At 39.3% G+C, this 11,643-nt stretch overlaps 1 protein-coding gene across 1 annotated transcript; it reads right to left on the bottom strand.

Annotated features, from left to right (window-relative positions):
• Positions 1-1,179: 1,179 nt before the first annotated feature.
• Positions 1,180-8,563, bottom strand: LOC121853866 (UDP-glucosyltransferase 2-like). The gene is made up of 5 exons (XM_042348243.1): positions 8,304-8,563; positions 7,725-7,889; positions 7,123-7,345; positions 6,621-6,840; positions 1,180-3,940 (listed from the first exon to the last, which is right to left on the bottom strand). Exons 1-5 carry the CDS (start codon positions 8,460-8,462, stop codon positions 3,655-3,657), a joined length of 1,053 nt encoding a protein of 350 aa, XP_042204177.1. The 5' UTR covers positions 8,463-8,563; the 3' UTR covers positions 1,180-3,654.
• Between the last annotated feature and the right edge of the window lie 3,080 nt (positions 8,564-11,643).

Genomic DNA, 11,643 nt, shown 5'->3' with positions numbered 1-11,643 from the left:
TGATGTGAAATGGTGAAGTGTTATGTCTTGTGTATTTGTGTTTGGAAATTTAGAGATATGTATTGGTGGAAAGTGAGTGTACTGTTGCACCTGTGAGTTGAGTGATGGGCGGGGAGTGTGTTGTGCGCCCTGGTGAGTTGTGAATTCTGCGAGGTTAATGTGAGTTGTGGAGAGCATTTTGTGGAGGGAATGTCAAATTGCGGGAAGGACATAGATATTGGAAGGTGATGGCACAAGGTTACGAACATCTGGTGGGGTTCTGTTACTGGAGCAAGTAAAGATACCATGTGTGATTTCTCAAGTTTTTGTGTGTCAAGTGTTGCAGAGAGATCATTAGTGCCCCATAAAGCGATTGTTAACATTCAGCGGCTCCGTCATACGGCCGCCATTAATCCCCCGTAAAGCGATTACCGCCATTCAACGGCTACGTCGTGTAATGGCCCATGTTTCATAAACACAAGAATTATATAAATGGGTTAATTACATTTGATTTATATACTGAGTCATCCCCTGTAACTTTCCACTATCTATGAGGTGACATGTTTAGTGCACGTGATAGGGTGTGCCCAAGGGAAACCGTGTCATATTATGCTGAGTAAAGGCATTTGTAGCCGGCTTTCTGGCCACTCACAGCGGGCAGTAGTTTGATATCCTTGACTAGAGGAAGACGTTATTTGAGAGCCGCAGTGGATGGCTCTGTCTTCCCTCGAGGGAGGACGATGTACCTATTCCGTTCTCCCTCGATGGGTCATTACTCAGAGTCATACTCACAATCTTACATCGAACGGACGTGATTAAACGGTCTATTTACATAGCGGCCATCCTCTCTCTTCACACTCATAAATAGTGGAAATTACGGTTGATCTACACTCAGGAAATATATAAACGATACTTTTTAATAAAAGCAGAAACTTCAATTGGGTTTCGTTACTAAAACCCAAAATAATATAAATGTACCAATCTGGTTAACTTTGAATTAACCAGCCGGTTTAGTCGTATGGCCGCCATTCACCGTCTGCGTTGTACAATAAATGAAAACAATCGCCTTATGTGGGATTAACACCGACACCATTGCTATCTTTCTAACTACTTCCTTAGGATTTAGTAAAATTTTCTTATTCGAATACGTTCTATTTTTTTTCATACTTCATGATTGCGTAAAAGGCAGTTCCAAAACTATCTCAACTTACATTTGGTGAACAACTCACCAAGTCTGTGTATCTCTGACGTCAGCCTTGAAGACTTAAGATCTTTTTTTATCATTGTTGATGGCAACTCATCTCATTCCTCACTTCCAGTGGAGTACTCTGTGTATTGAACTACATAATTTTTACACATTTCATTTTTTTTTGCATAATTTTATCCTTATAGCTACTAAACAAAACAAGGATTTCAATATAAATTCCAAAGTCTGTACTTAATCACAGAAACTAAAAAGTATCTCTCTAGAATTATTTTATATGTTTATAGATAAAATGTAATCTAAATATTGTTCAGTTGGGAACATTTACATGATTATGACAGAATAACAGATAATAATTCATTTTGTTTATTCTTGCGCTATGAATGTTTTTGAAAATATTATTAAAATGTAAATAGTTTAGTTATGCAGAAGGAACCATGGTTAAATTATGTCATGTTATGTTATGTTATGATAGATTATTTTTATACTGAACCGAAGACGAAATGTTATAGAACCCGCTTCAATGTGGTTTCTGTAGTTAGTACTCCGTTTATGTCTGAGAATTGTATTACAGCGGGACCAGATCTGGGGGTAAGATTTTCTTTCGTAAAAAATTGTTTAGTGTTTTTTCAAGGATCAAGGTCAGCTTATATCATATTAGCCTGTACATAACTTATGATAATTCACAAGGAAAGAGGAGTTATGTGACTGTCATGCAGATTACTTTCACATGCAAAATAATAAAATATTCTTTAGGAGAGGGCCGGAGTGGACTCTCGTTTTGTAAGTCGGTCAATAAACTATCCTATTGTCTCGGTAGGGTGGTCAAAATCATTCGTCCGTTGTATCATATCGTCAAACACAATTTTGTAAATATAGTTTTTTGAGCTACTGTACAACTGACCCAAGAACTGAACCTTGTGGGACGCCATTCAAAATAGGTGAGGGTTCTGATTCATTATAGTGAATATGATGCAGTATTTCAGGCAGATACGAAACAAACCATTTGTGTGCTTGGCCCCTAACGCTGTAATGTTTTGGTTGTGACAATAAGATGGTGTGGCCGACGGTATCAAAGGCTTTTGATATGTCCAGGAATTCTCCGACTGTGAAATAGCTGTCATCAAAGGAGTTCAATATTTCATTGGTAAAGGACGATATGGCGCTCTCAGTTGACCATCTTGCAATACCAAACTCAAAATTAAGAATGTTATTGTCATTGGAAATGGAGTTGAGTTTACGGTATGCTAGCTTCTCTGGTGTCTTATCAAAACTGGAAGGACTGATATGGTGTGGTAGTTCTTGAAATGACTTTTATCGTCATATTTTTTTATAGTCAAGGTGAACTTTAGCCATTTTTAGTTTATCTGGAAAGACACTACTAGTGAAGGAGGAGCTGCAAATGTGTAAGAGAACTGGTTGTAATGGTGACAAAACTACGTAATAAATTTTAATAATAAGTTATTTTAACAATTCTTACTAGCAAAAGTAGTAAACTTTGGGCTAGATATTATCCAAGCACAGTTAAACAAACGTTCTCATGATACTGAAGCTGTCACTGGAGAGGACAGGTACGGAGGGACATAAAAGTATTATGATGCATTTTCTCGCGGTTTAGAAACAAAATATTGTGAATATATATTTTATTCAAGATTACGAACATCGACACTAAAATCATGAAACGTCACTCAAACAAAAAGTTCGTATTTCTTAAGTAATGAAGGAAAAATTTATTTTCAAGTACTAGAGGTCTTTAAAAGCGAGTAGGAACCAAAGAGTTTTATCTCATAATTTTTGATTGTTGAATAATAGTATAATTACTAATCTTTTTATGCACTTGAACACTTAAGTTGTTGAAGCGCAGTAATAACATTATAACAACAACAACTAGCAGGAGAAAATAATTCTTTGCAATACTGATCCACTGCGACTCGGGGGCAATGATTCTCCCTGTAAATGAACACGAGAGCTTAATCTTGACTACAATTTTAATTGATTCAAGGCTGGTACTCTCAATACTCCACCAACACTTGCACTTACTCTGCACTTTAAATATTATTTTTGTCAAGGTATTAAAAGTCGATTTTGTTTTCTTTTTGAATAGCAAGCCTCCGAAAGGTGATTTCAGGTTAGTATTCAGTAAACCCAGACGTATTGCGATTCTAAGAATTGGCATTTTCAAGATATGTAAACCTTAGATTGCTTTAGTTACTATACCTCTGAGTGAGTTGACTGATATATGAACAATCACCCCGTATAAGTTACTGGGATTGAAGCGTACAAAAATATTGAAAATTAAGACTTTTTTGCAGTTTAACCTTTCCCAATATTTTTTTTTTACCAAGGACATAACTAAAACTTTTAAATCTTTACCTATCACAACACAAACATTGCGATTAAGGATTACACAAATTAATATGCTATTCATTAAGAATGTTTAGAAATTCCAGAGAACAGCATTCATTACGTACTTATTCCATTTTGACCTTCCAGTGACCAACACCATAATAGGAAAGGTTACACACGGTTCTTAGGATTTTGTGTAAGGTCAGATATATGGCTATAATGCACAGGAGGAGGAAGGTCAGGACGTCTAGCATGAAAAACTCTACCCAGGAAATTTGGGCTGCTGGAGACTTTAGATGGGGCGCCCCTTGGTGGCGAATGACGTACTCGGTCCAGTACACTGCTCGTTCCAGAGGAGACTGTAACTGATCCCGCATGAGTTTTGACACTTGCTTCACATTTCTCTGGTATCTGGGAGTGAGAGACAAACAACGAATTAGCATTAGCCTAAAAGTACACTGGAGAAGAGCCATTCGCAAATTGCAGTTGACATCTTAATATTTATATTTACTTCAAAATTTCTCAATTACACTGTTAGGAGTTTCGCATTAGTATAATCTTAGTTTAGCTGTGTTGAAGTACAGGATCATATATATATATATATATATGTATATATATATGTATATGTATATATATATATGTATATATATATATATATATGTATATATATATATATATATATATATATATATATATATATATATATATATATATATATATATATATATATATATATGTATATATATATATATATATATATATATATATATATATATATATATATATATATATATATATATATATATATATATATATATATATATATATATATATATATATATATATATATATATATATATATATCTTGTATCGTTGGAACATTTCTGTATTTATGAACTGACAACTCAATTAGAGTTTGCCTGAAAAATATACGCTAACTTTATGTGCACCACTTAGGCGCTTGTATTTTTTCTTGTGGGCCTTTTCCCCTGAACACAAAACTACAGTCTTTCTGTTTGTCAAGAGCTGAGCATTAATTAACACATACTTTGTTGGAGTAAACAGTTATTACACAACAATTGCAGAGGTGTCTGGTGTACATAATTAATGCTTGATAATTGTTTTTAAGGATTTTAGCGTTCTGTACCGAAACAGTTGACCAAGAACGCATGTAACACAGTGCGGTACACTAAACAGTGGATACTTTCAGATGGAAGGTAAGTACGGTATGAGCCAGATATTTACATCACGTGATGGCAACACTACTGTTATGTCAGAAAACTACTGACGAAATGAAACGTCCCAAAAATCAACCAATGACTACCCGCATCCATTTCTCATGCTGCCTCCTCGACCAATTATCATTGCTTTTGAGAAATCACGGTACAATAATAATCCCTTAGAATGTTTGAATATGTAGGTGAAGCCACGCTGGTGGCCAGTATTCGCTTGTACTTTCTGTGAGGGGGTAGTGCTTTATTATCTGTAGTCATGGCGTCATTAGACACGTCTGGTAGTGAAGATCAGTTTGAAAATTAGCCAGAAAGTATTGATAATCTTTCAGATGACTCCATAGAGGAATATGACAGGGATTATGATCCTGAAAATGAGACATATATTTGTTGAAGACAGTACTAGAGGCAGCACCTCTGCCAACAGTGGTTCAGTGTTCACCACCTCCCTCCTCGGCCCATCCACTTCACCCGTTGTTTCTCGCTCATATTGGATCCTTTTGCAGACATATATAAGATCAGATATTTTCTGCAAGAACTATAGTACTGTACTGTATATAGATGAAAGCATACAGCAAAGGACATTATATTTTTATCATTGGTACTACATTTTATTGGGTTTATGAAATCGTAGATGTATAAATAATTATCATAGAATAAACAATTTAGGTGCAGGTATAATTATAACCCTCCTTTCACTGTACTGTCTGGAGGGCTGGGAAGGGGGGGGGGGCAGTAAGAGGGGGATAAGTTTATTTACCTTGGGTGGAGTGCTGTGAAAAAAAATCTTTATCATTTGTGCACTTTAAAATTCAACCTGTCATCAGCATAATAATGCTGGTTTAATTGATGTACTGTATTGGATTTCGGTGTAAATGTGACATTTGCTCGTTGTAACTAGCTGCACTACACTTACGCCACAGACGTGTATAAGACTGACAAATTCTCATGAGAGCGATGATAAAATGCAGTTCTAGGCAGATGGCCTGGCTCCACTACACACCGACTCTACAGTAGACAGACTAGTTAGATTGTATTCAGGTTTTTCTTCTTACTTATGAGGAGGCGGAACGAGTGTCAGTGAAAACAATTCTCCATAGCCACAAAGAAACCTTAAATTTAACGTTGACTTAGAGGTGTTTTGATTAGCTAAAATTCGATTTATCGTGATTTTTTTTCACCAGAACTTCAAATTGGTGAGTCAGTGCACTGAATTATGTCAGCCAAAGTAGTCGCGTAATTTTGGTAGGATGGATTTTTACCCTCTGTGTGTGCATTTTATTTTCTCATTTTACTGGGTTCCTTCAGACTGTTTATAAACTGCACTATCTTACCCTTTCCATTTGCCAAACACGTAGGTACCACATGAATCAGTATTATGCACAAGCATCATATAGATGGCTTTAATCATTAACCATACTCTGACTTAGTTTAGGGACCCCTGACGTGCGTGCCAGACTGCTCAGTCCACCCCTGACGCCGATATGATCCATGCCCGACCCAAGTTACCCGCTTGGACGACAGTACACTTCAATGTTTGGAGAAACACCGAACGAGAGGGCGTTAAAACCGTCAAGGTTCCTCGACTACATGCCGAGTTGGCTCACCAACATCGGAAAGGCACTCCCGTCGCCCTTTCCGAGCTAGATGTATCATTCCATAAATACAACCTCTCCCGAGGACCTGCACATCCTGTATTAACCTCTCGACCCGCCTTATAGCTTAACAGCGAATGTGACCTCAACAAATTCCTATTATTCAGTCATTGCTGTATCAACAAAGAGAATGAAACTTTTAGTATTATTATATAATATATAATCATGAATATCAGTAACGAGATTACCATTAAAGTTACTTACCTAGGGTTATTTATGACCTCGTTTATGGTGTTAATGATGAGATCGACTGTGAGATCGTCCCAGGCCAAAGCCACACCGATCCCATTTTTCATTATCCCCATTGCGTTCTTTTGCTGGTCACCGAAAACAGGGATTGCGACGACAGGAGTGGCGTGATGGATGGCCTCCTGGGTGCTCAGCATGCCCCCTTGAGTGATAAACAGCTTCACCCGATGATCAGCTGATGACCAAACATGTGGTACAGAATTTTTTTAAAGTTTACTTATCTGAAAGTGGTTGTGATGTAATTGAAGTCTGTTTCTTATTACTCTTTTTATCATAACATTTTTGCAATTTTTATTCGTTACATGAAAATCTTGATAAAACAGAGGCCATCATATCATTTATCTGATTGATCAGCAATGGTTAAAACAAATAACTAATCGGATATTAAAAAAAATAATAATTAACAGAAACAAATCTCGCTTTAGGTATATGTGAAGACTAGAAAAAAAATACTAACCAAGAATATCTTGTTGTGGAAAAAATGGCCCCATTAAGACGTTAGTAGATACATTTTTAAGTACAATGTCAAACTTCCAAATGAATCTGTAGTCCAGTCTTGCAAATGCTTCGATAAATAGATCCAAATACTTGACGGGCATTGTGTTTCCTGAGACTGCTGTCCCCAGGCTGAAGAAAATAACACCTGATGGACCAGCACCTTCAACCCATGATGCTAACTCCTGTAAATAAGTGGGTGTAGAATCTTATCATTCATCTACAAGAAGAATAAATTAAATGTAGCTCAAATACTTTTCTTTAATTTCATGTTGCATCTCGGCTTCTTCTTGAGATAACTAGTGACATTCATTTTAAATATAGTTTTATACTTAAATTAATAATTAGAAAGCTACCTGTTTTAAATAGAGTAACTTCGAGGTATTTTATGTAGCGTGTTTAGATACAATCAGACGCCTGGAGACAGTGTCTCTTACCCTCTACTTGAGGTACTGGGTGTGCCGTGACATATTGGTTCTTTTCCTCAGTTCTACTTGGGACTTTCCTAGGTTAGCGGTACACTGGGAACACGGTGCATGCCACTCGCCTCTACCTGGGACTCACCTGTGTTAGTGGCTTGCCGGGGACACAGTGCATGCCGCCCACCTCCACTTGGGTAGGCAAGAGGGGCATAGCTTTCGTGAAGCTAAAGTGGGAGTTTATCAGAGTGAGACTCGTGTTTTTCTCAATTTCCAGCAGTGGAGGTGCGTCGGGCAAATGGGCAGACACCTGATAAGGGTGAAAAGATGACAAGTGAATAATTATGTATAGCTGTAATCAACTGATGTATTCAGTACATATGCCCCAAATTAAGTATTTTCCGTCTTAAACAATATCCGTGTACTGTACATTTGCAAGTTATTGCTGCATAAGGATACCCGAGTAATAAAAATAAATTTTTACAACTATTTGCAGAAGAGAAAATAGGAAATATTATCCGAATGTTTTTCATCATCTACTAATTCAGGCATGTTAATGACTATAAAAAAAATAAGATTCCCCAATTTCAATACAACTCCGATGTGGAACCACATAATAAGTGTGGTCACTTACATGCCACAAAATACATTATCTTATCAATTAGAAAAGGACTTGATTATACCCTTAAATAGATACATGGAAATACATGAAAATGGTGCTTACCGCTTTCTGTATCAACGGTACAATGCCCCACACCCGCCAGTAGCCGGGAACGTACAGGTGATAGAAGAGGTTTTTTAGACGATCTATGAAGCTGAGAGGGAAAGGGTAGTCTTTGTGTACGCTGGATGCGTAGGCGGGATGGAGGACGTTACCCAGCATGGCACTCTGTCGAGGCTCTAGCCCGGGAGTGGCCAGCGTGATGAATGGAAGTCCGACAGCAAATGGGTACACTATCTGTTGATATTAATCCAAGGTTTACTGTCTACTTACACACACACACACACACAAAAAAACTTTTTTTTTACTTTACTTTTTTCTCCTTCTCCACTGCTCGGCTTGCTAGCCGCTTGGACGATTGGTTACGTCTCTATTACGCACTGTTGGCAAGTACTGGGCATGCACCGGCTTCTGAATGTATCTGAACCTGCTCCAGTGTTGGTCAAGTCTGGTCTTCAAAGAGCTCACACTCGGTGCCGTAACCACACTCTCTGGCAGATTGTTCTAAGAGTTCACAACCCTCATTCCGAAAAGTTACTCTTCACAGTTATCCGGATTTGCGGCTTCTTTAACCTTGAGCTGTGACCCCTTGTGGGGGAGCGTCCGCCAGCTCCAGGTAAGGACACTCGACTGAGCAGTGCCCTCTGAGATGTTTGCACACCTCAATCAGATCTCCCCTTGCCCGTCTGTCGTACAAGCTAGGCAATTTCAGGCGCTCCAATCTTTCCGGGTAGCTGAGGTGCCGCAGAGGAGGCACGTATCTGGTGGCCCTCCTTTGGACATTTTCAATCAGCTGACAGTCCCTAGCATATCTCGGGGACCAGACGGGATGACAGAACTCCAGGTGAGGAAGTATTTCACTCTTGAAGATCGTTACGATGGACGGAACATCTAGATATTTGAACGACCTTCATATAAGACCTAATAACTTAGTTGCCTGTTTTACCTTCTTCTCGCAATAACCTGAGAACTTCAGTTCATTGTCAACGTACACACCAAGGTCCTTTTCGCGTTCTGTCTCAATTAATGTAGTCTCTTCGTCTCGTTGGGACATATGATACGCCTCCTTACTGTTGGTACGCCCCAGGTGCATCCTTTTACACTTCGTAACATTGAATCTGAGCAGCCATTTCTTCGACCATTCTTGAAGCTCACAGAGATCCTTCTGCAGCTCTTCATAGTCCGCTTGGAACTTAATTTCCTAAATAGCTTGGCGTCGTCCGCAAACATTTGTATGGAGGAATGTACAGCTTCAGGCATGTCATTTATGAAGCAAACAAACAACAGCGGGCCAATACAGTACACTGCCTTGTGGTACCCCACTTGTTACGGATACAGATGATGATTTCGTGCCATTAATCACCACACAGTGCTTGAGGTCATATAGAAAGTCCTTTACCCACGCTACGACATTTCCCCGGATCCCGTACCCTTCCAGTGTAGTTTTCAGCTTTTCATGGGGTACACTGTCAAAAGCTTTGGCAAATTTTGGTAGATATTATCGATATTACCACCATGATCTAGAAATTGGGTCCAAATATCCATTACTCCGAGTAGTTGTGTCAAGCGGGAGCGCCTCGACATAAAACCTTGTTGGCAATCATTTACGAGGTTGTTTCGTTGTAGATGTTCCATCATGGCATCTCTTATAAGGCTCTCAAGTACTTTACGTATTATGCTTGTTAGGCTCACTGGTCTATAGTTATTCGAGGAGTGACGAGCGCCCTTCTTAAAGATAGGACTCACATAAGCCATAATCCAATCACTAGGGACTTTCTGTTCACCCATGCATTTACTGAACAGGATCTTCAGGGGCTCAGCTAGCTCGTTGCACATCTCCCTCAGCACTCTTTGAACACCTTGTTCGGTCCGGGATTCTTATGAACCTTTAGCTTTGACAATTTATTTCTTATAATCTCTTCTGTGAACACAATGTGGGTTAGTGCTGTGTCTCACAGCCTATCCTCAAACACAGGAAGATTCTTCGCATCCGCTTTTGTGCACACCGAGGAAAAGATGCTGTCCAATGCCTCCACTTTGTTTTGGTCAGACTCTGCGTACCTACCATCATCAAGTCTCAGATCCGATACTCCTACTCGTGTTTTTAATTTCTACTTTGCATAGCGATAAAACGATTTGGGTTTGTCATGACCTCGCTTGCAACCAGCCTCTGGAACCCCTTTTCAGCCCTTCTACACTCCGCCTTTGCTGGTTCTTGGCTCTTGCAATACATCCTCCCGTCCAGCTCATCATTCGACCTGACCCACGTCTTGAATTTCTGGGTTTTCTTCTCAACTTTATCGATCGCCGCATGCTTCATGTGAAGCGGCCTCCTTTTATTTCTACAGGCACTGGGTTTGGTCTTGGGTATGTATTTCTCGATCAAATTATTTACTTTACTAGCTATGGTATTTAGTGTAGTGTCCGCGTTCTTATGCCTTAGTGAGTCAGGCATGGATTCTCCTCATCCTCTCCCCCATCCCGTGTTAATTACCCTTGTAATATTTGCACCTTGGCCTGGTTATGTCGTGCACCGAGTAACAATTAACCTGAAAGACAGCATTACATAGTGGCTGGTGCCAACTGGGGCTAGATGTTCCAGTTCGGCCACCGTACCCGCCTCGTTTGTTGTGATGAGGTCCAGTGGCTTGGGTGTTTGCTCCCCTTTGTAATGCGTCTTGTCCTTCACATGCTGGAATTGAAAATTCTCCAAAAAGAGTAGCTGGGTTATTTAGGTCATTTATTGTGTGCTCATTTCTCCAGTCGATCTCGCCATAGTTAAAGTCCCCCGTGATAAGAAGGTGGCTAGGGTTGAACCTCGCTGCGCTGTTAATTAGGGCTCTTAAGTTCCTTTGGTTTGGGAAGCTGCAGTTCGGGGATCTGTAGATACACCCGATAATAAGCACATCTCCTCCCATCTATTAAATTTTATACCACTTTGATTCTTCAAAAAAATCTTCACCCTGTACCCCTTACCTGGCTTTCTCTAAATTCTTGCCTTGCATAGATAACCACACACCACTTGTAAGTTGCTTGAGATAGGTTCGTAAATAAGTCATATCAGTCAATAGCGAACTCGCATTCCTCCGCGTCGATTCTCCTACTCTTGTACAACAGTTCTACAACTCCTACTATTTCGGTTTGGTGTACCTTCAGTAGTGTTTCAAACTCCTCTCTCTTATCAAGGAACGTGTCAGTATTAGTGTACATGCCGGAATTTGTCATCGGTAACGTCTCTGCTCTTGATAATAACTCCGGGCCCGGTCCATTCTCAACTGCTGCAATATTTGCTAAATACACTGTGTTATGCAGGGTGTGGTTAGAAATGTCATTGTTTACACGT

The sequence above is a fragment of the Homarus americanus genome, unplaced genomic scaffold, assembly GCF_018991925.1.
Source record: "Homarus americanus isolate GMGI-L3 unplaced genomic scaffold, GMGI_Hamer_2.0 scaffold18703, whole genome shotgun sequence".
Taxonomy (NCBI): domain Eukaryota; kingdom Metazoa; phylum Arthropoda; class Malacostraca; order Decapoda; family Nephropidae; genus Homarus; species Homarus americanus.
This window is presented reverse-complemented; position numbering and strand designations above follow the sequence as displayed.

Coding starts and splice junctions, on each gene's coding strand:
- LOC121853866 (XM_042348243.1), bottom strand. CDS start 8,462: ATGCTGGGTAACGTCCTCCATCCCGCCTACGCATCCAGCGTACACAAA. Junction 6,841..7,122: donor TCCACAACAAGATATTCTTG/GTTAGTATTTTT, acceptor TTTGGTCATCAG/CTGATCATCGGGTGAAGCTG. Junction 3,941..6,620: donor GAGGTCATAAATAACCCTAG/GTAAGTAACTTT, acceptor TCTCACTCCCAG/ATACCAGAGAAATGTGAAGC.